Source organism: Sturnira hondurensis, unplaced genomic scaffold (assembly GCF_014824575.4).
Source record: "Sturnira hondurensis isolate 20B ecotype Veracruz unplaced genomic scaffold, ASM1482457v3 Scaffold0021632, whole genome shotgun sequence".
NCBI classification, from domain to species: domain Eukaryota; kingdom Metazoa; phylum Chordata; class Mammalia; order Chiroptera; family Phyllostomidae; genus Sturnira; species Sturnira hondurensis.
The window spans coordinates 4,462,330-4,489,639 of record NW_028094263.1 but is presented as its reverse complement, the minus strand read 5'-3'; the positions used below and the strand labels follow the sequence as shown (position 1 = coordinate 4,489,639).

General features: G+C 39.5%; 1 protein-coding gene across 2 annotated transcripts; it reads left to right on the top strand.

The window, feature by feature from the left end:
- Positions 1-336: 336 nt before the first annotated feature.
- On the top strand, positions 337-26,866 carry MED1 (mediator complex subunit 1). 2 transcript variants are annotated; one of them, XM_037033186.1, is made up of 17 exons: positions 337-577; positions 2,767-2,873; positions 6,707-6,785; positions 8,271-8,325; positions 8,430-8,562; positions 9,276-9,304; positions 11,720-11,791; positions 12,852-12,926; positions 13,553-13,626; positions 13,989-14,078; positions 15,101-15,212; positions 15,724-15,848; positions 16,081-16,199; positions 16,982-17,183; positions 19,405-19,500; positions 19,615-19,720; positions 21,304-26,866. In XM_037033186.1, exons 1-17 carry the CDS (start codon positions 553-555, stop codon positions 24,536-24,538), a joined length of 4,734 nt encoding a protein of 1,577 aa, XP_036889081.1. In that variant the 5' UTR covers positions 337-552; the 3' UTR covers positions 24,539-26,866. The 2 variants fall into 2 exon arrangements, with proteins under 2 accessions (XP_036889081.1, XP_036889082.1); XM_037033187.1 differs by lacking the exon at positions 8,430-8,562.
- The last annotated feature ends 444 nt before the right edge of the window (positions 26,867-27,310 follow it).

Here is a 27,310-nt window from a genome sequence, read left to right as displayed (position 1 = left end):
AGATGATAGCTGTCATCTAGGAGTCTGTCCCCATTTTCCTTGTTAGCTCAGTTTGTTCATTATATTCCACATGCAAGTAAAATCATATGCTGTTTCTCTTTTTCTGACTGGCTTATTTCACTTAGAATAATGTTCTCCAGGTCCACCCACACGAAATGCCAGTCTCAAGAACAACAGAACGCTGTCACCTGCCAACCACCAAACCTACCTAAGTCTGAGACTACCGAAATCTAAGGGAAGGCTGGGTTAGTAGAATCTCGCGAGAATAGCAGGAATGCTTTCTCGCGATAGTTTGGTGCACCTCCCTTCCCCTCTTTCTCGGAGGATCACTGTTAATCTCGCGAGCTTTAGGAAGTTCCGTTGGGGAAGATGGCGGCGGCCGGGAGCACCCTTCTCTTCTTGCCGCCAGGGACTTCAGACTGAACCTTCCCGGGAAAAGTGGGGAGTACTGGTGCCCTGCGTCCTGGGACCCCGAACTAACTTGATTCCCCCGTCAGTGGTGGGGGACGGCTTATCCTCTTGTGTAGAACTCAGGCCTTCCCCACTGTCAGGATGAAGGCTCAGGGGGAAACCGAGGGTGAGTAACTGAAGGGAAAAGCAGGGGGGCGCGACACAGCTGGGGGTAGCCGATCTGCGAGGACCTGGGGTCGGATCCGTTCGCGAAGGCCACTCTCCCGAGGACGTAGAGTCCGGGAGGTGGGATTTGTGTGAGTTTTAGGTTTTGATTGCTTTCCCTGGTGGTGGAGAGCTCTGACTTCGGGGTGATGGGGGCTCCCAACTTCTGTGAAGGTTTCCAGCTTAGATAGGGGCAGTTATTGCCCTCAGGGCATTTTATCCTAAAATTATGGAAGACCAGGAGAGTGAATATAAAATCATTCTTACATATAGTTCTAGAGGAGACATCTGAATAATGATGTAAGAACAATAATACAGAGCTGTTCATCAAAGTACTGGAGGATGTTTTTGCGTGAGTGAAATGATTAGGTCCCTATGATATTAAAAGCCAGCGGTTCCCTAGAACCTCACGGTGTTCAGATCTTGTACTATTGTATATATATTTTAAATGCGTTTGGTTTTCATCTTTTCAGTGGCTGAACTAACTCAGAACTGAAAACAACTTTTCCGTGGAACCTTACTTTGATTCTCTAAAGTTCCACACTGCAGTTTAAATGCTTTCACAGTATTTTGGACATAGATCTGTTACTAATACAGCTCACTGTAGTATTTTTTTCTCTTCTTCTTTATTCTGAACTTTGTAGATCAGGGACCTTGCCTTACTCATTGTGTATTCCCTGGGATATGAATAGTTGCTCAAAAAATGTTTAATTTGAGCATTCATATAAAGATATTTGTCATCAGCCTTCTCAAGGAAAAGAAGAGGGATATGTTTGAAGTGGAGAAAGAAGAAAAATTTGCTCCTTGGGTGCTGAGGAATGACAGGTGTAAAATGAGGCAGGAATTTTGTCTAGTTTGCTCACTGCCATATCCCCTTGAACGTAAAATAGTGTTTGATTGAATGAGTCTGGAAAGTGGGAATTCCCAGAAATGTGTCCAGAAGTATAAACTGGCTGAAATAGCCCCAGAAACAGTTACCAGAACATGAGGGCGTTGGAGGAAAAAGTTTGCATCTGGGTTTAGAAGCTGTCACTGCTTCAAGTCTGATTGGTGACATTCTATTTATTTTTTCAGTGACACCTTTTCTGTAGCATTCCTGCAACTAATTAACTTTTCCCCTTTTAAATTTGAATTAGTAATGGGTGTCTATTTTTTGTTTGTTTCTAAATGAAATAAAGTTTATTTAGAAAGTTATAGAGGTAGTAGAAGTCAGCCAGGTGGATCGCCTAGGCTCAGGAAACAAGCTACAGAAGCAAAAGCAGGGCCCTGGGGGCTTAGGAGAGAGAACGGCTAAGGTAACGCACCTGAGGGGAAGAAGAAGGGGAAGGGAAGTCTCCCCTGGAGGAGGAGCATGCTGTATCTTTGTATCTTTACTTTGAAGGGCATATATCATTTTGCTTTGTGTGATGGTTATTTCTGTGTTAACTTACCCACATCCTTTCACAGATGTCATCCCAGGCATATTGTGTTTTTGCATTGCCAGTGGTCTCTAGCACAGGTTCTTGCTGATACTAAGCAGTACAGGAATTAGAGGAGGGTTTAAGGGTGGAAGTGGTTTGATTATATACTTAGTTCTGGAGCCAGTCTTGTCTATCTTTCTCTTACCACTGCTGGAAACTCATCCTTTAGATATTGACATCTTCTCTGTTTATATAGTTTTAGTTTGGATTCAAATAGAAATATGAATGGCAAAGCCTGTTTTGTTGATAATACTTATAAATTGATCTCTTAGAATTATGAAAAAAGATTAAGAAAGTCTATATTTTCACATTGAAAATCAACTATCCTTACTAGGCCATGTTCGAGTGTACATTCTACATAGTTGTCAAGGAATTTCACATATATCATGAAATGATCTTGTCACTAAATTATAGTCCTGATCCTGAAACATGATTAGAGGTGGTTCTTTTTTGGTTCTCATTAAAAGGTCAAATAGAAAGTATAGTCCCGTTTTTTAGTGTTTATTAGATTAGACCCATAATTGGTGTGTCTTCTTGTCATTAAAAATAAATTATTTATATGTTTTGAAGTGAATGAGATTAAAAAATATTTTAACTGGGTTCTTGATATGTCAGGGGGTATTGTTTGTAAGAAAAACTATAAGATCTTAAAAGAAGAGTTTCTAACAGTGTCTTCTGATTTATATTGTAGAGTCGGAAAAGCTGAGTAAGATGAGTTCTCTGTTGGAACGCCTCCATGCAAAATTTAACCAAAATAGACCTTGGAGTGAAACCATTAAGCTTGTGCGCCAAGTCATGGTGAGTATTGTGGTATGTGCTTGGATAATTATTTAATAAGCAAAGCTCCCTGTGTTGAAGTTTTCAAACTAGCTATTATAATGTGTCTTTGGGTTTTGTGGGTTTTTTTTAAGATTTTATTTATTTATTTTTAGAGAGAGGGGAAGGGAGGGAGAAAAAGAGAAAGTATCTCTCAGGCCCCCGACTGGGAACCTGGTCTGCAACCCAGGCATGTGCTCAGACCCTTCATTGGGAATTGAACCAGTGACCTTTTGGTTCATAGGCTGGTGCTCAATCCATCGAGCCACATCAGCCAGGGTCGTCTTTAGTTTTGTTTATCATAAAGCTGATAGCTACCATGTACTCAGGTGTTTTAAGAGTGTACCTAAGAAGGAGATAGGTTTATAAAATTGTGTTAATCGTGAGTTATAGTACACTGGGGTACTTCAGGCAAAGGTGCTAAGAAAAAGGCCGATAAGAGACATGCATGATAGACTGGAATAGAGACATTCTTCACTTCCTGTCAGACTCTTTGAGACTAATGTGAAACTAGTACTGTCATTGTACCTATACTGGGAGTTGAATTTGCAGTTCATTTTTTTAAAAGATTTTATTTATTTATTTTTAGAGAGGGAGGAAGGTAGGGAGAAAAATATGATTGGTTGCCTCTCACACATCCACACTTGGGACTGGCTTCCTCTGACAGGGAAGTGAAGTGCTCAAACTGGCACTGAGCCACACCAGCCAGGCCCGCAATTAATTCTTAATTTACCTGTTCACTCCATCAACTTTTTTATTTACAGTACTACTCCTTCCTGAGTCATTCAACCATATGTCAAGCCCTTAGTTAAGTGGAAGACAGGGAGGGTGGGGGACTGGATGTTAAAACTTCATCCGTGTGATTCCAGTGGTAGTCAAGCGATGTAGGAAAACTTCTGTGTTTTCACACTGTTCCCAGTTCACCTGGGCAATGGTTAAGTGGGTGTGTTTATTTTGTGATAATTCGTGGATCTCTTTGGACTCTTGTATCTTTCTGTATGTATGTTTCACTTCAAAGAAAGTACCCTCTCCTCCCCCCACATCTTACCTGGGTCCAGAGTAAGTTCAGTTTAATACATTTATTAGTGTTTAAAATAATCATATTAGTATAGCACTAGCAAAAGAACTGACTTTGCTATCAAAAGACATGTATTTTTGGCTGGTTAGCTCAGTTGGCTAGAGCATCATCTCAATGCACCAAGATTGTAGGTTTCATCCCTGGGCAGGGCACACACAAGACACAACCAATAAATGCGTAAATAAGGGGAACAACAAACTGATCTTTCTCCCCCCCACACTTTCCCCTTTTTCTCTTAAAATTAATCAAAATTTTAAAAAACAAAACCCTGTATTTTAGGCTTGACACCAGTGCTTATTACTTATATGACATTGGACAAACTATTTAATATTTCTGAGTTTCAGTTTTCTCATTTGGAAGGTAGAGGTACATAATACCAGTTTGCTTTTCCACGTTCCTTAAGTGCTTCATTAATGCTAATAGGTCCTTGGAAACTGCAACTTTAAGTGAAATGACATAGCAAAACCAGTATTATGTAGGCTAATTGGTATACACAAGAGTTAAGTTCCTAGGGCATAGTTCTGGTCACAAAACCATCACCAAACTTCTAAATAAAGATACAAAACACTTCTAATATTAAACATCAAAATAAATGTGAGTCATACATACATTTAAGGAATAAAAATAAAATTATTTTCCAACCTACTTATTCTAGAGCCACCCAAGACTCTGAACTAGGGTCACCCTGCTTTGTTCAGGGCCTTGGGTGGCCAGAGCCTATCCTTGAAGCTCAGGGTGCAAGGTAGGAACCCACTGTGGACAGCATGCCATTCCATTGTGGGTGTACTCACACATACAGTCATACTCAGAATGGGACAGTTGAGACGTGATAGTTAATCTACTGGGCATGTCTTTGAAACATTGAAGATAACTGGGATGCGCAGAAAAAACCCACACAAACATGGGTAGAATGTGTAAACTCCACACAGACAGACAGTGGCCCCAGCCAGGAATCAACTTTTGTTTTCTCTTCATTGTTATGAGACAAAGTTACTCAAGGGCCTGCTGTAGTTCTGTTGTAAGGATCAAATCAGATAATAGATATTAAAGTGTCCCATTGCTAAAATATTTCTGTAACTGTAAATTCTACAAATGTCTGTACATCTTCTGGCTCAGGATTATGTGCATGAAAGGTATTTAAATGTTTTATTTTTTAAAAAGATTTTATTTATTTTTAGACAGATGGGAAGGGAGGGAGAAAGGAAGGGAGAGAAACACCAATGTGTGGTTGCCTCTCATGTGCCCCCTACTGGGGACCTGACCCACAACCCAGGCATGTGCCCTGACTGGGAATTGAACCAGGAACCCTTTGGTTTATAGGCTGGTGCTCAGTCTACTGAGCTGCACCAGCCATGAGGGGAAAATGTTTTAAATAAAAGAATGGCAATTTTTACAGTCTGAGAATTCAGAGGTTGTCATTTTAATACTACAAGATAACCATTATCTAGTTTGAAATGTGTTCTGTATAATCAATACTGTCATTAGACATCACCACAGGGATTTTAGGTGGCTACTAAGAACTGTTTGGGGGGGTACCAGTGCCTTGCTTGGGTCACCAAAACTCCCATTGTCTACTTTTTACTTTTGCTGATTCAAAAATGTAATTTTATTGGTATGTCAGTACTTCGAATTGTTTTCAACAAATGACATATTAATATATCTCAGTAGATTAACATGTAAATCAGAATGACAGTTTATTTAAAACAGAGGGTCTGTCTTTTCAGTTACCAAAATACTGGTATTCATTGTCCAGAGCACCCCCTTGACTATTCAGGGCATAAAGGTAGCCAGATTATTGATTAATCAGATGTTTGTTTTGTAAGGTTGGAATTAGAGCAAAGGGAGATGGATTTAGAGCAAGGAAAAACCTGGAAAACTATCCTTATGTCATCATAAAACTGTTCACATTTCTGAGGATTGGAATGTTGTGCAGAGAAAAGCATCTTCCCTGGCCAGGGTCAGAAAAACTATGCCATTATTTTTTTGCTCTTTGGGAATCCCTTTTCTGGACTACGTAATCTGTTTCTTAGAGTCAATCTACTTTGATTTTGGTGTCATCGTATTTCTTAGATTACATACAAATTATCTGATTAGATTTAGGGATTGCCAAATCTTGTGAGCTACCCCATTTAACTGAGTAAATCTTATCATGTAGTTACTTCTAAAGGAGGCTGATCTCATTTGTTACATTTTGATTCTTTCTAATTCCCCTCCCCTTGAAGGTTATCTTATTTTTTTAAAGATTTTATTTATTTATTTTTACAGAGAAGGGAAGGGAGAGAGAAAGAGAGGGAGAGAAACATCAATGTGTGGTTGCCTCTCATGCACCCAGCACTGGGGACCTGGCCCGCAACCCAGGTGTGTGCCGAGTCTGGGAATCGATCTGGGAATCAAATCAGCAGCCCTTTGGTTCAAAGGCCAGTGCTCAGTCCACTGAGCCACACCAGCCAGGGCAGTTATCTTACTTTAGATGTGGGAATACCTTTTCTACCTTAACATATATGGTTATAGATGTATCCGTGTGCTGTATGAACTTTCCTCCTTTGGTCAGATGAATAGAGTAACAGTAAAAAAGTGTATTTAAAAAAAGTTTATAGACATACCAAAAGTATATGCAGACTGTAGGATATAGTCTACAGACTAGCCTGAAGTATTGGTACTAGGATAATGTGTGTTTATCTGAAACACTGTTGGCTTGGTTAACTTTTTACCTCAAATTTTTTCCCATTTAATACAGGAGAAAAGGGTTGTGATGAGTTCTGGGGGGCATCAACATTTGGTCAGCTGTTTGGAGACATTGCAGAAAGCTCTCAAAGGTTTGTAATCATCTTAGAAACGTGCTGATTTCTTAAAACATGCTGTTTAAGAAAGATTATTTTACACTTACACTAGATATATGAATTGAGATAAGTCAACTTTCTATGCTAGGCATTGTTTTTGCTTTCGTTATGAAATTGAGATGAGCTCTTATCTGAAATTTTAAAACATTTTGATATTATTTTGGAGGTTGGTAGAGACTCCAAAGATATTTGGTGAAGAGTAACTATGGATAGGGGAAATTCTTTTTTTTTCTTTACATGTTTTCTTCTAATTAATTCTCAATAAGAATATGGACATTTTAATATTAAAAGGTTTTTATTGTGTTTATGAACAAATGTTTTCAGGTAAGCAAATATAAAGTTTAAATCATGAACTTGATTATTCATACTTATAATAACCTCTTCTATTTTGAGGGAGAAATGAAAGCAAAAAAAGATTTTACTCTGATGCATTGCAAATGAACCTTATTCAGCTGAATTTTTTTTGTTTAATCCTCACCTAAGGACATTTTTTCATTGCTTTTAGAGAGAGAGGAAGAAAAGATGGGGAGGGAGGGAGAGGAAAAAAGGAAGGGAAGGAAAGGAAGGAAAGAGAAAGAAACATTGATGTGAGGGAGAAGCATTGCTCAGTTGCCTTCTTGTACACACCCTAACGGGGATCAAACCTGCAACCTAGGTGTATGCCCTGATGGGGAATTTGAACCCAGGAACCTGAACCTGTGACTTCTTGGTCCATGGGACAGTGCTCCAACCAACTGAGCCACACGCACCAGGGGGAGTAATGTTTTTTTAATTGGGGTAAAACATATATAACATAAAATTTACCATTTTAGCCATTTTTAAATGTACAGTTAGTTTATTGGCATTAAGTACATTCACATTGTTGTACAACCATTGTCACCATCCATCTCCAGAACTTAACTTACTTACTTATTTATTCATTGGTGGTGAAGGGAGGGAGAGGGAGAGAAACAATGATATGAGAAAAATGCCTCAATTAGTTGCTTCTCCTATGTGCTTCCATGGGGACCAAACCTTTTGCTTTATGTGATGATGCCCAACTAACTGAGCCACACTGGTCAAGGCATCTCCAGATCTTTTCATATTCCCAAATTGAAACTCTATCCATTTTCCTCCTCTCTCTAGCTATTAAGATATTGATCTTTATTATAAGCATTAGCAAATAACTATGTTAAATTAAAGATAAGTTGTCCCAAATGAGTAATGACAGAGGGTAAGAACAAAGGTCCAGTAGTGTTTTCCAAATAGGTTTGTTTTGTTTTGTGTTGTTTTAATCCTTATTACTGCATGGGCCACAGCTAACCCTTACCCAGGTGACCTTTGTGCAAATTATAAGCATTTGATCTATTGTATGCGTTTATCACTTTGAGAGGATGGATATACTCAGGATATTGCTGTCTTTGAAGAATATAATTTTATTTGGAGCATCCTTTGTGATTTCCTTTTTTCACTGTTTCATAGTAACATCTTTACCAGCAATGACTGACCGTTTGGAATCCATAGCAAGACAGAATGGGTAAGTAGATTATCTGTAGACAGAAATGTTTACCTTAGTGTTGACTTTGGGTGGCTTTCTTTATGTGTCTTCTATTAATTTTTGTTTTGATTTGTTCCTGCTAGACTGGGCTCTCATCTCAGTGCCAGTGGCACTGAATGTTACATCACGTCAGATATGTTCTATGTGGAAGTGCAGTTAGATCCTGCAGGACAGCTTTGTGATGTAAAAGTGGCTCACCATGGGGAGAATCCTGTGGTATGTGTTGTCGATATTTCACTGGAATCTATGGGGTTTACTTAGAGACATTAATTTTTAAATTGTTGGGGTTTGAAATAGCTTGGGTGTAGATTTTTTTCATGAGCCACTTAGAGGTGATGTGATGGGTTACAACATGTACAATATCAAAAGCTATAGAATGGAATTTAGAGTAATATGGGTCCATCTCTAACGTTATCCAAAAGCTTTGGCGAGTGGAAACACCAGAGGAACCCTTTTCATTTCCTGTACACAAACATGACTTGCAGTTGAACTACAGGAGTTGAGGATTTAGAGGTAAATAACAATATTCCTCTCCTCAAAGAACTTATAATCAAAATGGACAGATAATCTTATATATAGGTGATGTCTCTGAAAATCCTGTAAAAGAGATGAATCTAAAATGTGTGTAACCAGAGAATTGGATATGAATTCCAAGGATAGCATTGAAGAGAGGTCCTACTATTTCAAACAAGTTTCTGAAAGTTGATCCTTTTATAAACTATTTTGTATACTTTGGTCTTTAATTTCCTACCCCAAACCCACGGTTTACCAAATAGGAAGAAGATATTTGTTGATATCTCGATAATAAGGACCTTCTATAGTTTTAATGTTTTGTTCTAAAGCATGTGCTGCTAATACGAGAAAAATTATTGGTATCTTCAAAGGTCTTAAAGTAGTTTAATGTTTTAACGTAATTTCTTTAATTTCAGAGCTGTCCAGAGCTTGTACAGCAGCTAAGGTAAGCAGTGATATATATTCCATGATATTGGCAGATGATACTGTTCTTTAGAGCTAGGTTTGTTTGTTTGTTTATTTTTATTATAGCTAGGTTTTGAGGCCCATCCAAGGTTACCTTCCTTGGTGAATTGGAGTGGTGAATACACGGTACCGTGTAGTATAGAAATTCGAACCCCAAACCTGCACAGTTTTGTTAACCAGTGCCACCCCAGTGCATTCAGTGAAAGGCGAGGTGAGCGGTGGGGACAGGAATTACCTTCCTAAGGAACAAATTTATTTTCTTGGGTCGAGATTTTTCAGAGTCTATACTTGTTCACTTTCAGAATTGGCCCAGCTTGATTTCCTCCCCTATTCGGTCTAGTTCAGGGTGTCTCCACTTTGGCGGTACTGACGACTTGGGTTGGAAAACCTTTGCTCTAGAAGGCTGCCCTGTACATTGTAGGATGGTGAATAGCATCTTTGGTCTCTCTCCACTGGTTGCCAGTAGTGTCTCCTGAGTTGTGACAATCAGAAATATCTCCGGATAGTGCCACCTGTCCCTGGAGGGCAGCAGTCACTCTCATTTGAGAACTGCTTATCTAGATTTGGAATTCCGTACGGAGCAAGAATGCCATCCAGTGACTGAATCAGAGAAGTCTCGAGGAAATTGAGTCTACACCATGAAAATAGTCAAGTCTTCTCACTTTAATTTTGAGAAGAATTGTTTTTGCTTTTAAGGCATATTGTGATACACTCCCATCATAGTGTAGTGCCAGGTTTGATGAATCTTTTAGCAGTTGATGTTTTTTTTTCCTCCTGGTTTATCTTTTCCCTTTGAATTAAATTGAAATTTCCGTACTTAAACTTAAACCCAGAATTAACTCTCTGGGGATTTGAGAAAGTAATTACATCAATTTTTGTTTTAAATACAGTGAAATTTTCAGATGACATATGGACATGTCTTAGGGTAGTAACATTGAGGAACTAAGTTTTATATGGAGGTTTCTCAGTGATCAGTTTTATGTACTTATACCCAAATGCACCAAATTTGAACCAGCTCTTAAAAATTGCAGTTTGGCCATGGCTGGTGTGGCTTAGTGGACTGAATGCCAGCCTGCAAACTGAGAGGTCACTGGTTCAATTCCTGGTCAGGGCAGGTGCCTGGGTTGCAGGTGGGTCCCTGGTTGGGGACATGGGAGAGGCAACCAATGGATGTATCTCACACATCAGCGTTTCTCTCCCTCTCTTTGTCCCTCCTTTTCCCTCTCTCTAAGAATAAATAAATAAAATCTTTTTAAAAATTAAAATTATAATGCAACATAAAAAATAAATTTTCTATGATTTAATTGAATCAATAATTCTAGGAAAGCTGTATTACCACCTTTGTCCAGAAAGATGGACGTTGGCTTAGTCCATAAAGCCAGTATTTCTGGTTCTAATCTGGAGTAGGAGGTTGCTCTAATTTATGATGAACTAGTGGTGTTCTGAAGTTAATTTGTGAGCACGTTTGGAAGTGGGAACCTCGGCCTCTATACCTGATATTTTTAGTCACTTTGTATAGATTGTAATTTTAAGGTAGGGAATATATTTTCTGCTGCTCCTGTTTTTTTTTTTTTATTTTTTATTTTTTTACTGCCTTCATGGCACTTTTAGCTGTAAGTATTCAATAAATGCCTGACCAAGTATCTGACATTATCAGAGCAATTTAGCTTTCAAGAGACTTTTTTTTAAGTTTGAAAAAAAGATACAGAGAGAATTGTTGAGTTGTGTTAGATTCCTAAGCCTGCCCACAGAAGCTATTTGACTAAGAATTCAAGTCGGACTAATTGGTTCTTGAAAGTCAGGGGTCATGGTAGTACTAGTTTTGTGGGGTTTTCCCCCCTAGGGTAGATCTAGACGTAGGACCTTTGGAATATGTGGTTTGCCTAAATATGTGGTTTGCCCACAAATTTTCTCTAGTTCATCCATCCCTCTTTAGTGTTCATTTATCCTCATTGTTCTTATGTTTTCATTTACTAACAAGTGTTTTATTTTCTCAATTTATTTACTTTATTTCCTCCCCAATCAAAAAAATTTTTTTATCCTTACAACCTCTGGTCTTTTTACTTACGTATGCAGAGGAAAAGGAAGTGATTTATTTAAACCAAGTCTCATTACCTAGGAGCATATTAGTATATAAATTATCAGGTCTTTCTGATTATATTATAAACTGTTTATTAGAACCTTCCCCAGAAAAATGTACAGAGGAAGGAAAACATTTTATTTGCTTTTGCTACTTTTGATTGAATCTAGAAAACTGGCTCGGGCTAAAAGAGTAGAGCAAATTTTGAAAATTAGTTTGATATAGCCATGATTTTTGGCACTTTGTTGTTGAGATTAAGTAGTAATTATATGTTTTATTCTCCCTCCTCTCTCCCCTTCCCTGAACTCCTTGTAGGGAAAAAAATTTTGATGAATTTTCTAAGCACCTTAAGGGTCTCGTTAATCTTTATAACCTTCCAGGAGACAAGTAAGTTTTTTTCTTTTTTTCTTTTTTTTGCTTTGCTTTTGTTGGAAAAATCGGTGTGTATCTATAAACTATTGTGTGGTTAGAAATTTGTCAAGTCTTCTGCCTTATCTTATTTGTGATGTTGAATAATGACAATCTATAGCTCAACTTCTAATTCAATGTTTTTTTAAGCTTTTTTCTTTTTTTTAAATTAACACATTTAACACAAACTTATTTTTACTTTTTAAAAGATTTTATTTATTTATCTTTAGAGGGGAAGGAAAGGAGAATGGGAGAGAAATATCAGTGTATGATTGCCTCTCATGCATCCCCTGCTGGGAACTGGCCTGCAATCCAGGCATGTGCCCTGACTGGGAATTGAACCGAGATCCTTTGGTTCACAGGCCCGTGCTCAATCCACTGAGCTATATACCAGTCAGGGCTAATTCAATGTTTTTTAAATGTATTTTAAATAAATAGTATCTGCATTGATGGATTATCATATGATAAAGAAGATGATAATTCTCGAGATGTCTTCAACATTGATTTCTATACTGAAAGAAATTAGTTCTGTAGAATTGGCTTGTCATTTTTACTTTTATGGTACCCGGGATTCTGTTAATCTACTTGGTTCTTTTAAAAAGGTGAAAGATTTATATAATCTGAAGAGAAACCAGAGTATACTTGGCTCTTTTAAATAGGGATAAAAATTAGCTTGAAGGAGCACTATGGATTTATTTTTTATTTTTTTAAAGTTTTTATTATTTTTTTAGAGAGAAGGGAAGAGAGGGAGAGAAACATCAATATGTAGTTGCCTCTTGAGCACCCCCTACTGGGGACCTGGCCCACAACCTTTTGGTTCACAAGTTGGCGCTCAATCTACTGAGCCATACCAGCCAGGGCTGAAAGAGCACTATGGGTTTAAAAAACCTTTTAAAACCTTTTTAAAAGTTTTTTTTAATGGCTGTTTTACTTGCTTCCAATATAGACTTGCATTCTAGCCTTTTTGTACTTGTTTGTGTCTATGTATGTATGTATGTATTTTAACCGTTTAACTCTTGTTCTCTTCTTTTACTTTTAGCAAACTGAAGACTAAAATGTACTTGGCTCTCCAATCCTTAGAACAGGATCTATCTAAAATGGCAGTGATGTATTGGTAAGACTGGCTAAGCTGGCAGTTCTGTATGAAACCTCTGGGTACCTTGTTCCTGAAGTTTTTCAAATAGGGGGTTGTTGCCAGGGTCCTATTATACAGGGTTGGGCAAAAGTAGGTTTTTAGTTGTTTGTATGGAAAATAATATAATAATTAATAAGTAATATAAGAATAAACTGGGTTTTACGAACTTGCAACTATAAACCTAACTTTTCCCCTCACACTATGTGTATCTGTATAATGGGTGTACATTATTATACATCTATATTTTACCTACATTATACATTTTGTGCATTTCCTTTCACTTTTCAACTGTTGACTACATTCCATTTTTTGAGTTTCAGTATCCCTAAGTTGTTGGTTGGTATTCCCTAGGTTTTATCTTAAGATTTGTCAAACCTGGCCTCCCATCTAATAAATAATAGTAGTAATTTTTGTTTGCCACATTATATATTGCTGTATACTGAGAAATAATCCCTTCACTTTGAATATGAAATACAATTGTTATGTGCACAATTACAGGACAGAGTCGTTACTCTAAGTCTTTTAAGAGTTGAACTCATTTTCGCAGGGTGCAGTAATACCTGCAGGGCTTAAATACAAGCAAACATAGGTCATCTGTCTTGCAGGAAAGCAACCAACGCTGGTCCCTTAGATAAGATTCTTCATGGAAGTGTTGGCTATCTCACTCCAAGAAGTGGGGGTATGTGATCCTATTTTGCTTACTTAGAAAAATGTCTAATTTTAGTTGAGGAGTCACTGCTTAAAATTTTGCCTTGGGTTTATAAAAGCAGAGGGAGAAAGTCACCAGTTATTTTTGTATGTTTAATGATTTCTAAGGTAATTAACACATGTCTCCACTAAATTTTACTTTTTTAATTGTGAAGTAAGTTGTTGCTCCTAGAATCAATACTTATGCATCAGTATAGTTTATAAGCTGCTTTGGAGTGTGAGTCTTATATCTGTGAAACTATTTCCCTGTATATAGGTATATAGAAATGGGAATGTTTTTCTTTATTTGTATTTTACCTGATGAAGATGTAGTGGTAAATGTTATTTTTATAGGTCATTTAATGAACTTGAAGTACTATGCTTCTCCTTCTGACCTACTGGATGATAAGACTACGTCTCCCATCGTTTTGCATGAGAATAATGGTAAGACTTTAGCTCTGTAAAACAACTGAAGATTTTATTCCATGTTTAAAAAGTATTTTTAAGAATGTGAATGCCCAGCCCTGTTTGCACTTTCTGGTTTGCTACTCCATAGTAAGTTTGCCATCCCTCCGAAAGCTTGCTCCTGATGTAGTCATGTGCGCGCACACACACACACACACACACATGCATACCTACCTACAAATGTATATGTACATATACATACATAATAGTAAAAGCTTAATAAGTGCTGCTGTGGAATAAGTAAATGAAAAGTTATAAACCACCTGACTTGAAAAAATCCCTTTAGTCATTACTTTAAAGGTGAAGAAATCAGCCAACTTACTAAAGAATTACGACAATGCATGTTATTTTCTGTTTGCACTTAAATACACTAAAAAATGAGAAATGCCCTAACATCTCATTTGTAACTTGTAACTTCATTGATTGATTATCCTACAATCACAATTCTATTCTGAAGTTAGAGAAAAAGAGTAAATATCAGTAAAATATTTTTCCTTGGACTGCATTGTTTTCTGTTTTTTGGTGGTTTGTGGTTTTTTTTTTTTTTTTTTTTGGCTTTTGTTTTATTTACACACAGAGAAATATGGTTGGTTAGAAAGGTAACTTCTGTCCTGGCCAGAATGGCTCAGTGGTTTGACCACTGACCTGTGAACCGAAAGGTCACTGGTTTGATTCCCAGTCAGGGCACATACCCGCATTGCAGGCCATATTCCCAGTTGGGGGTGTGAGAGAGGCAGCCAATCAATGTATCTCTCATGTATTGATGTTTCTCTCCCTTGTATTCTCCCTTCCTCTTTCTCTCTGTAAAAATAAATAAATCTTTTAAAGAAAGGTAACTTTTTCATTTCTAAGTTATATAGATATTGAAGTATCTGATAGACAAAATAAGGATGACAAATTATACAGAAGTTAGCCTAGTTAGCCTTTTTTTTTCATATTAAGATTCTTTTCTTATAATTTTTGTTTCACTGGAAAATACGCTTTTTTTTTTTTATTCCCAGTTCCTCGATCTTTGGGCATGAATGCATCAGTGACAATTGAAGGAACATCTGCTATGTATAAACTCCCAATTGCACCATTAATTATGGGGTCACATCCAGTTGATAACAAATGGTAAGTCAAATATAATTAATTTTAGGATAGCAATGTCCATTTTTCAACTTCAAGTCCAGTATGAAACAACTGTTACTTTCACTTGACTTCTCCTAACTTGACTTTCTAGAGATTGGCTTTTTGTTTTATTCATGTAATTTCTTTTTTCAATGTCTATTTTAATATTCCTCTCTAAAGTCTGCTCATAGAACACATTCTCTGTCCTGAGAGAGCGAGAACTGTGCTAATTCCTCTGGTTTAATGATTGCTGCATTTTTTCTCGTGGGACTTATGTTGATTTGGAGTTATGTTGGAGTAATAATTAGAGCACATGCCTCAGCACAGACATTTGATTAGATATATTAGGGTTAACATATAGGATGTTCCATAGTCGGGGGGGAAAGTTCAAAGAGTGAGTTTTGATAGGCTTTGTGAGCATATGTTTATATGATCAGACATGTCTAAGAATGGTCTTGAGATTTTTCTCATTTTCATATGAAGTCAAAATCCAACCCTCCACTTTTGTTTGAAGGACCCCCTCCTTCTCCTCAATCACCAGTGCCAACAGTGTTGATCTTCCTGCCTGTTTCTTCTTGAAATTTCCCCAGCCAATACCAGTATCTAGAGCATTTGTTCAGAAACTTCAGAACTGCACAGGTGAGTTTTAAGCATCAGGAGCTAATCTTGTTATGAATTCGAAAAGCAAACGTAGACCTCTTTCAGTCTTGAAAGCTTCAAAAAAGTACTGATGGGTATAAATGTCATAGTGTTTTATACTGAAGTACTTTTTGAATAAATGGACAAAGTAGAAGTTACGAAGGAAAAACTAAGCTGTCAACATTTTGATCTTATTGTGTGATCATTATGTTGATCCTTTTTTTCTCCCCAGGAATTCCATTGTTTGAAACTCAACCAACCTATGTGCCCCTCTATGAACTGATCACTCAGTTTGAGCTGTCAAAGGACCCTGATTCTGTACCTTTGAATCACAACATGCGATTTTATGCTGTAAGTAAGGCCCCATAAACTACTGTAGGTTATGTTTGGACCCAAGATCCGAATCTTCCCTTATAGAATTACTGAGGTCAGATAACCTGCTTTTGGACTGCTGGATCATATCCCATTTCCTCAGTCAGGCGGGAAATTACAGAAATCTCTGGGACATACTGAAGAAAGAACATGAGCTTCTAAGTCAGGAAACAGCGTACATTTCATTGTTGAAATTTCAGATGAAACTCTTTTAATGGGATGCTGAACTTTTATAAGCTTGTAAATAGGTGTTAAGCATTCTTATTGTTTAATTTTTTCAAGTCCTATGAGCTTATAACCTGGGAAGGTCTTTCCAGTACAGAGAAGAAAGTGCTGGAATGAATAAATTAAGGAAGGTTCCAAAACCTTATCTATACTTGAGTTCATTGGAATGTTTGGTGGTAGTGTAGACTAAAGTAATAGTTCCCGAATTCTGGCTACATTTTAATTATATGTAGAGTATTTTATAAAAATGTTACTAACTGTTCAGGAACTTCTTTTATATAGATTTCTGAGGTAATTTTTATGTTAGCTAGATTAGGAAACCACTAGCAGAATGTTTACAAAAAAAGAGCCTTTTCGGCCAAGTGAGTATGTGGCATTTATAACACCAGCTCACCAAAGAATTAACAGTGGAGTTCTATTATTCACTGAGAAATTGCTGTTGAGTTTTGAGGCATTGGGGTTTTTTTTTTTAGGATAGTTTGTGATTGGAGTACAGTGGGTGAGTAGCATTAATTTCCTTTGTTCTTTTTGCTTAGGCTCTTCCAGGTCAGCAGCACTGCTACTTCCTCAACAAAGATGCTCCTCTTCCAGATGGCAGGAGTCTACAGGGAACCCTTGTTAGCAAAATCACCTTTCAGCACCCTGGCCGGGTTCCTCTCATCCTAAATCTTATCAGACACCAAGTAGCCTATAATACCCTAATTGGAAGCTGTGTCAAAAGAACTATTCTGAAAGAAGGTACTGCCTTTCCTTTTGATATACTTACTGGTAGCTGTAAACTGAAAACTCCAATTTGGTGACCCATCACATTGCCTATGGAACTTTTAAAAAAATGCAGATACTTGTCCCTGGTTGGTGTGGCTCAGTGGATTGAGTGCTGGCTTTCCAACTGAAAGGTCACCGTTTTGATTACTACTCAGGGCACATGCCTGGGTTGCAGGCCAGGTCCCAAGCTGGGATGTGTGAGAGGCAACTGATGGTGCATCTCTCTCACACATCGATGTTTCTCTTCCTCTTTTTCTCCCTCTCTTCCCCTCTCTCTAGAAATAAATAAATAGAATCTTTTAAAAATACAGCTACTTGGTTTCTACATCCACATGAACTGAATTAGAACCTCAGTGGGAGGTGTTGGGAATCTACTTTAAGCTCCACAAATAATTTGATGGAACCAACCTATAAATTGGCATTTGGAGACCACTGTGTTTTGGGGGATGCGGCGGTGTTGCAGTGGATACTCTTTCTCTGCATACAGTGATATAATTGGGTAGCTAAGGGCCTGAACCTTGCATCAGAATATAAATTAGAACTTCGGATGCTATAGGAAGAGAGGACTTCTTGATATCTAAATTTTAGGTTGTTAGGACAATGCTTTCAGTCCTGATTATATTTCCGTATTCTTTTGAGAACTTTATAGTTTAAAAAGGAGTGAAACCTGTGCCCCTTTCTTTTTCTCCCAGGAATCTGGAATGCTGGTGTTTTCCAACACAGTTTGCTATTGGAAGCTTTGATGTGAATGTTGGCTGCTCTAGTTGACCATAGTTACTTTTTACCTTAGTTGTAAAGCACTTCAGTAATAGAGATATATCGATGCAAATGGTAGGCAAGAAGAAACAGGGAAGGTAAATCAGGAGACATTTTTTTATGGGAATAAGAATTGCTTTAGGAATGAGAAATTGTAGAGAACAAACACAAATGTGCTTATGGCTCTTCTATTTCATGTATTCGAATCTAGGAGAATTCTCCAAATAGCTTCAGGGCATCTAAAAGTGAGTTTTTTAAAGCTAGTTATGAAATTAGTCCTACAGAGATCCTTTCTGCCAAGCAAGTATGTGATCTTTATCTCTGGGCGGCCAGCATGTTTGCCGTGGGAATGTATGATGACAGATACGTGTGTATTTGGCTTCAGTATATCGTTTTAGATTGTAGCCCTGTATCCCTGCTCAAAAGATTACGGGTTGCACAGCTAACAGCTGCAAATACTGATAGAAAGCAGGGCTTATGGCAGTTGTTCTAGATGTCTGCTTATCAAATAGAATGAGGAACTCCTCTTGGCCATATTTATATTCAGAATTCACTTTTAAGGCAGTGAATATATCTGCCAGTCAAGGTCTTTAACAATTTAGAGATTACTGTAAATGCCTTCATTTTATAAAATTGGAATTTAGTTATTACTACTTTGTTTTGGAGTATTTATAATGTAAACTGGCAGATTCCTTCTGTTAGCTGTGGATGATACAGTAGGTATATGTGGGACAAACTCCCGCCCCCAGTGCCCCTCCCGTCCACTGCGGTTGAGAAATAAGTTGTCCTGGACACAATCTTGCTGTTCTGACGGGAAAGTAGGTGGTGATTCCCTTCAGTGGAGAATTCCCCATGCCCTTCTCCCAAATGGCTTTTATTGGGAATGGTATGTGTAGGTGTATACCTGCATAGTTCATCAAACAGTGTCAGAAAGGCTACAGTCATACAAAAATGGGTATTATCTATAGATAACAATTGAAGGAACACAGAGATGTGTCACACAGGTCAGGATCTGTTAGTTATGCTGACACCAGAGGGTCTTTAAGATGTGTTTCATCAGGTAAGGAGTTTATTCCTTATGCCTTGAGCTTAAACATCTGGTTTATATCACTAGGGCTATGCAAAACAAAGCAGAGCAAGCTTCAAAGGATACAATGTATTTATCAGGCCTGATTCCCAGGGCACCTTCAGTGTTAGAGTCCAGTCATGTCTGCCACCTGTGTTTTTACCTGTTTTTCCAGGGAGACTTACTAGCCCCTTTCAGGGCTTGCTCTCACGGGGCTACAATGTCAGAAACCATACAGAGCAGTCCTCGAAAGATACCGGCTCTAGCTTCCAAGGGAAAAAATTTCATTCTTTACACTTAGGGATTATCATTTACTTGTCTAAGGTCTTGTTATTTGGTTGATTATTTTATGATGTTTTCTTTGTTTTTTAGATTCTCCTGGGCTCCTCCAATTTGAAGTGTGTCCCCTCTCAGAGTCCCGGTTCAGCGTGTCTTTTCAGCATCCTGTGAATGACTCCCTGGTGTGTGGTGAGTTGTGTGGGTGGCTGCCACCTCTCACGGCAGCAGTTTGGTCTTTCTCTCTTTTTGAAAAGTCAGAAGCTGAATTGATCTCAAATACCTCCTGTGTATTTTGTCTTTTAGTGGTAATGGACGTGCAAGACTCAACACATGTGAGCTGTAAACTCTACAAGGGGCTGTCAGATGCACTCATATGCACAGATGACTTCATTGCCAAAGTTGTTCAAAGGTAGCACTGGCCCTTTTCCATCAGAATCCCAGTAAGAGGTATATAATGATGAATTGGAAATTTAGGAGGAAAGCACTTGGTCACTGCTTCAGATTTACCCTTCTCTCCTTTTGGATTCAAAAGCAATATGAGCTTTGATTTTTAAAATATTAGGAGAGTAACGGGAAGTAAGGTAGGTAACTCGAGGTCTGATGTTAGTGTTCTTTTAGCAGGGAGAGCGCAGGAATAAGATGTAGATTTTTTTCACTTATCCTCTCTGTCATTTCTTAACATATGTAACATGTCAATGGCAATGTGTGGGAAGATAATTAAGCCAGTTAGCTTTCCAGAAACATTAATATGTAATTGTGAGATTTTTCTTGAGCAGGTACTAGAACCATTTTGTAAATAAATTTTATTGAAACACTGCCATGTCTGTTTTATTTACATATTGTTTATAGCTGCTTTTGAGGTAAGATAGCACAGTAGTTTGGCAGAAACCACATGATCTTCAAAATTCTAAACTGTTACTGGCCCTGTAAGAAAGGTTGCTGATATGTTCTAGAGCAAAATGTTTTCAAATGTAGGTTTCTAAAAAGAAATTTATAAGCTAAACAGTGCTTTGCTTTAAAATAAACAAGATTTCTCCCTGGCTGGTGTGGCTCAGTAAATTGAGCACTGGCCTGTGAACCAAAGGTCGCTGGTTTGATTCCCAGTCGGGGCATGTGCCTGGGTTGCAGGCCAGGTCCCTGGTAGAGAGCATATGAGAGGCAACCACACACTGATGTTTCTCTCCCTCTGATTTTCCCTCCCTTCCCCTCTCTAAAAATAAAAGAAATAAAATCTTTTTAAAAAACCACACAAGATTTCATCCTGGCTGGTGTGGCTCTGTAGATTGAGCATCAGCCTGCAAAAGCTAAAGGTCACTAGTTCAATTCCCAGTCGGGGCACATGCCTGGGTCCCAGGCCAGGTCCCCATTTGAGGGCATGAGAGAGGCAACCAGTCTAGGTGTCTCTCACACATTGGTATTTCGCTCCCTTTTTGTCCCCCTCCTTTTCCTTCTCTCTAAAAATAAATAAAACCTAAAAATACATATATAAAATAAGCAACATTCCATACCAGTAGTAGCACTTGATACATACAGTTTTTGGGTAATCTAAGCCATTAAGGTTTAGAACTCAATGGGTCGAGATTTTTCTACTGGTTCATTAAGATAAATGTATATCCCATTTAATTGTATGTGAAACTCCAAAAGGAGGGCATTTTGTTAATGAGTTAATTATTACCAATTTTAGTTCATCATAATAGCTAATTATTTGGATTCTCATTTATGGTTAGTTTGTTTTTGGTGGTACTTCAGAAGAGGCTGACGATTATCTATTGGTCCAGATTCTTGCAGAATAAATACCCGAAGCTCTGGCATTTCATAGAGCTGTTCCTGCCTGTGGGGTCTCTTGCCTTACCTGAAAACTGCATTACTGCAAACCTCTGATGATAGATCTAAATCTCAGGCAAAATTAAAGCCTGTTTTCCTAATGAAAAATTGGTTTCATTCAGCAGCTAGTGCAATGTTAACTTTGTTTTTCCCTTCTTATCTTAACAGATGTATGTCCATCCCTGTGACGATGAGGGCTATTCGGAGGAAGGCTGAAACCATTCAGGCCGACACCCCAGCACTGTCCCTCATTGCAGAGACAGTTGAAGACATGGTGAAAAAGAACCTGCCCCCGGCTAGCAGCCCAGGGTATGGCATGACCACAGGCAACAACCCAATGAGTGGTACCACTACACCAACCAACACCTTTCCGGGGGGTCCCATTACCACCTTGTTTAATATGAGCATGAGCATCAAAGATCGGCATGAGTCGGTGGGCCATGGGGAGGACTTCAGCAAGGTGTCTCAGAACCCAATTCTTACCAGTTTGTTGCAAATCACAGGGAACGGGGGGTCTACCATTGGCTCGAGTCCGACCCCTCCTCATCACACGCCGCCACCTGTCTCTTCGATGGCCGGCAACACCAAGAACCACCCGATGCTCATGAACCTTCTTAAAGATAATCCTGCCCAGGATTTCTCAACCCTTTATGGATGCAGTCCTTTAGAAAGGCAGAACTCCTCTTCCGGCTCACCCCGGATGGAAATGTGCTCGGGAAGCAACAAGACGAAGAAGAAGAAGTCATCAAGATTACTACCTGACAAACCCAAGCACCAGACTGAAGATGACTTTCAGAGGGAGCTATTTTCAATGGATGTTGACTCACAGAACCCTATCTTTGATGTCAACATGACAGCCGACACACTGGATACACCACACATCACTCCAGCTCCAAGCCAGTGTAGTACTCCCCCGACAACTTACCCACAACCAGTACCTCACCCCCAGCCCAGTATTCAAAGGATGGTCCGACTATCCAGTTCAGACAGCATTGGCCCAGATGTAACTGATATCCTTTCAGACATTGCAGAAGAAGCCTCTAAGCTTCCCAGCACTAGCGATGATTGCCCACCCATTGGCACCCCTGTTCGAGATTCTTCAAGCTCTGGGCATTCTCAGAGTGCCCTCTTTGACCCTGATGTCTTTCAAACCAATAATAATGAAAATCCATACACTGATCCAGCTGACCTTATTGCAGATGCTGCTGGAAGCCCCAGTAGTGACTCTCCTACCAATCATTTTTTTTCTGATGGAGTAGATTTCAATCCTGATTTGTTGAACAGCCAGAGCCAAGGTGGTTTTGGAGAAGAATACTTTGATGAAAGCAGCCAAAGTGGAGATAATGATGATTTTAAAGGATTTACATCTCAGACACTAAGTACTTTGGGGGTGCCAATGCTTGGAGGTGATAATGGGGAGACTAAGTTTAAAGGCAACAGCCAAGCTGACACGGTTGATTTCAGTATTATAGCAGTGGCTGGTAAGGCCTTGGGGTCTGCAGATCTTTTAGAGCATCACAGTGGTAGTCAGAGTCCTTTATTGACCACTGGGGACTTAGGGAAAGACAAGACTCAAAAGAGAGTAAAGGAAGGCAATGGCACCAGTAGTAGTAGTCTGTCAGGGCCAGGGTTAGATAGCAAACCAGGAAAGCGCAGTCGGACCCCTTCTAATGATGGCAAAAGCAAAGATAAGCCTCCAAAGCGGAAGAAGGCAGATACTGAGGGAAAGTCCCCGTCTCACAGTTCTTCTAACCGACCTTTCACCCCACCTACCAGTACAGGTGGATCCAAATCTCCAGGCAGTTCAGGAAGGTCTCAGACTCCCCCAGGTGTTGCCACACCACCCATCCCCAAAATCACCATTCAGATCCCGAAGGGAACTGTGATGGTGGGCAAGCCCTCTTCTCACAGCCAGTATGCCAGCAGTGGTTCTGTGTCTTCCTCAGGCAGCAAAGGCCACCACAGCCATTCCTCCTCCTCTTCCTCCTCGTCTGCTTCCAACTCAGGCAAGATGAAAAGCAGTAAATCAGAAGGTTCATCAAGTTCAAAATTAAGTAGCAGTATATATTCTAGCCAAGGGTCTTCTGGGTCTAGCCAGTCCAAAAATTCATCCCAGTCTGGGGGGAAGCCAGGCTCCTCTCCCATTACTAAGCATGGACTGAGCAGTGGCTCCAGCAGCACCAAGATGAAACTTCAAGGAAAGCCATCATCACTTATGAATCCCTTAAGTAAACCAAACATATCCCCTTCTCATTCGAGGCCACCTGGAGGCTCTGATAAGCTTGCTTCTCCAATGAAGCCTGTTCCTGGGACTCCCCCATCCTCTAAAGCCAAGTCCCCTATCAGTTCAGGTTCTGGTGGTTCTCATATGTCTGGAACTGGCTCGAGCACTGGCATGAAATCATCTTCAGGGTTAGGATCCTCAGGCTCACTGAAAACTCCCCCATCATCTAATTCTTGTACAGCATCATCATCTTCCTTTTCCTCAAGTGGCTCTTCCATGTCATCCTCTCAGAACCAGCATGGGAGTTCCAAAGGGAAATCTCCCAGCAGAAATAAAAAGCCATCCTTAACAGCTGTCATAGATAAACTGAAGCATGGGGTTGTCACCAGTGGCCCTGGAGGTGAAGATCCAATGGATGGCCAGATGGGGGTGAGCACAAATTCTTCTAGCCATCCTATGTCCTCCAAACATAACATGTCAGGAGGAGAGTTCCAGGGCAAGCGTGAGAAAAGTGATAAAGACAAATCAAAGGTTTCCTCATCGGGGGGCTCAGTGGATTCATCTAAGAAGACTTCAGAGTCAAAAAATGTAGGGAGCACGGGTGTGGCAAAAATTATCATCAGCAAGCATGATGGGGGATCCCCCAGCATTAAAGCCAAAGTGACTTTGCAGAAACCTGGGGAAAGTAGTGGAGAAGGGCTTAGGCCTCAGATGGCCTCTTCCAAAAACTATGGTTCTCCACTCATCAGTGGTTCCACTCCAAAGCATGAGCGTGGCTCTCCCAGCCATAGTAAGTCACCAGCATATACTCCCCAGAATCTGGACAGTGAAAGTGAGTCAGGCTCCTCCATAGCAGAGAAATCTTATCAGAACAGTCCCAGCTCAGATGATGGTATCCGACCACTTCCAGAATATAGCACAGAGAAGCATAAGAAGCACAAAAAAGAAAAGAAGAGAGTAAAAGACAAAGATCGGGATCGTGACAAAGACCGAGATAAGAAAAAATCTCATAGCATGAAGCCAGAGAGTTGGTCTAAATCACCCATCTCTTCAGACCAGTCCTTGTCTATGACAAGTAACACAATCTTATCTACAGACAGGCCCTCAAGGCTCAGCCCTGACTTTATGATTGGGGAGGAAGATGATGACCTTATGGATGTGGCCCTGATTGGCAATTAGGAACCTTAGTTTTTAAGACAAAAAACATGGCCAGAGAAAAACTAAAGTTTATAGGCAAACCATCATAGGGGGTGAGTCAGGTCTGATTTTGTGTTTAAGAATGTTAAACGGCATGTCTTTGACACTAGGCTGGGTGAATTAGAAAGACATAGCCAGACCCTACTAGAGAGATCATAGGTTTGAATCTAGGGTTTGATTACTAAGAATCACTGTTCTTTGCCAGAAAAAAAAAGTTAAAATATTTGCTTATGAAAGGGAGGGGGTGGGAGGGAAAGGGAAGGGTGGGAAACAGTTTTGTGGGAAATACTCATATATTTTTTTCTCCCCTTTCCATTTTTAGGCCATGTTTTAAACTCAATTTTAGTGCATGTATGTGAAGGGCTGGGCAGAAAATGAAAAAGCAATACATTCCTTGATGCATTTGCATGAAGGTTGTTCACCTTTGTTTGGGTAGCTGTCCATTTGAGGCATGGACAAATGAAGGACTTTGGTTATTTTGGACACTTAAGTAATGTTTGGTGTCTGTTTCTTAGGAGTGTTTGGGGGAGGGAAGATAATTTTAGCTATTTATTTGTAATATTTTAACCCTTTATCTGTTTTTATACAGTATTTCTTTCTAACTCTGTGAGGTTCAGGGTCAAAATGATGGGAGTGAAAAGACCAAGGCTTATTTGGTTGTAGGGAGCTTGTAGTTTGTGCTGGTACTATAGCATCAAGCCCAGCCAAATTAGTCAGAGCCCACCTTTGAGATTAAAGAGAAAACCCAAAAGGTATTTTTTCAAGGTTTTCATGGCATTCAAACATCATAGGAATATTAGGAGTTACCTCCCTATGGAAGTAATTGATTTATAGCCTCTTTGTCCTTTACGAAAAAAATCTGGGCTGGCTTTTTGGGATGTAAACATGTTTTCAGATGCAGTAAGGTTTAATGTGGGACAGCCTCCCTCACCCAGAGTGGCATGAAAACCATTGCAGAATTAATAGTTCTCCTATTTCCACAATGTGCCAAAAGTCCACACCCCAGCATTTTGTTTGTAGGAGAACTGATGCCATTCCTGAGAGCTGGGCTCCTTTCTCTTCACAAGGAGGAGTCCAGACCTTAATCACTCATGCTCCCTTAGATAAAACAGTAAAAAATTGCAGCCATAGTTCACTTAAAACAATTTCAAGCTCACTTTGAAGGGGGCCTGGAATACTAGGTGGGCATGAAAATAAACCCTTGCTACTGTGTAGCAACACAATTGGACCTTTATGGAGGAATAGGTCTGAGTCTGGATTCTGGGGCACATCAAATAAGAAGCCCTTCTCATAAATGTAAAAATCCAGGAGACCATTTGAGTGCAACACAAGTTCTCAGTATTTGGCGGGTCCTCTCAAAATTCTGCGGCCTTACTTTGATTTTGACACCTGCACTGTGCCATTCCCGATGATTCCATTCAGGGTCTGTATCAGCAGGACGGGGCACGGTCCCCAGCACAACTCTTCTGGATTAAAACAAAACAACAACAACAAAAAGCCAGGTCATCAGTTTGTGTATGTTTGTGATAAATGGAGTGACTTCATCAGATATTGAAGAAGAAGATTTCTATATTCAGCTCTTTCTGCAGGTTGGAGTTAGCATAGAGTTGGAAAATCAGCTTTGGCTTTCTTCCCTGACTGTCTCTGATTTCCTCTAGTGGTTTCCCTTTTCTGGTCATCAGCTCTCAACAACTCTGCCACTTTTGTGTCCCAAGGTAATAAGAAGTAGGAAACGAAACATTGCAAAGTGGAGCAAGAAAAGTTATCGGTTACCGTATCAGAGTCAAATGTCTTGGGTGACACTAAGAAGGACATGGGCAAGGTGATACCAGAGTGCTTTATCTTGTGATGCTGATACAGTAGCAGCCTCTCAGACATACAACCAGGTTGGATTTCTCACAAGTTTCTCACCTAGTTTTGAATCCTGTCCCATTGGTTTCTGCAGAAAAAAAAATTTACGTGCTTTTTAAGTTTGTTCTGGGTGGGGAAAATCTTATGGGGAATGTACTGCATAAAATCAGGGGCTCAGCTCCCCCAAGCAGAGCTAACAAATATCAAAATGAGTAAACTGGGAAGCTTTTTCTCTCTTTCTGTCTTCATCCCAGATCAAAGGATCCCGAGTTAGGATCTGGATGAAGGATAAGCCCCTGAATTGTCGATGGGCACACCCCACACACTGACCCAGCATCTGAACTTGCTTAACAGGGAGCCGGGGCTAAACTGCTTCACCCTGCCTGAGAACCAGGGAGCACTGCATTTCTCCACAGGGTGGAGGAGAAGAGGCAGAATAAACCAAGCCTGGGACACCTCCCTCCTGTCTAGGTGTACTCATTCTCCTGTTTCAAAAGACCGCAAGGATATGAAGTCAACTTCTACCTGTCTTCTGCTGGCGTCTTAATGTATTCTTTGACCTGATTCCTCTTCTGTCTTTTGGCACATGTTAGGGGTCCTTGGTTAAAACCTGCTCTGATGTACATGAACATTTCAGGTTCAAAATCAATGTGTTTTAAAACAAGTATTTTTGAGGTGGGGGGTCGGGGGGCACGAAGCAGGATATAATTGCCAAAACCAGGCTTTAGGTTGGTGGCTCTTGGAAAGATTTTTCTTAAGGCCTAGGTCTAAAAATTTAGTGCAGCAATATCATGAATTCGTAGAACAAAAATCTTTCAGGGAGTCTATGAGTCCCACAGTATTCATTCAGTCAAGTTATTTAAAGCAGATCCCAGTATAGGAAACTCATTCACAATCCCTGGG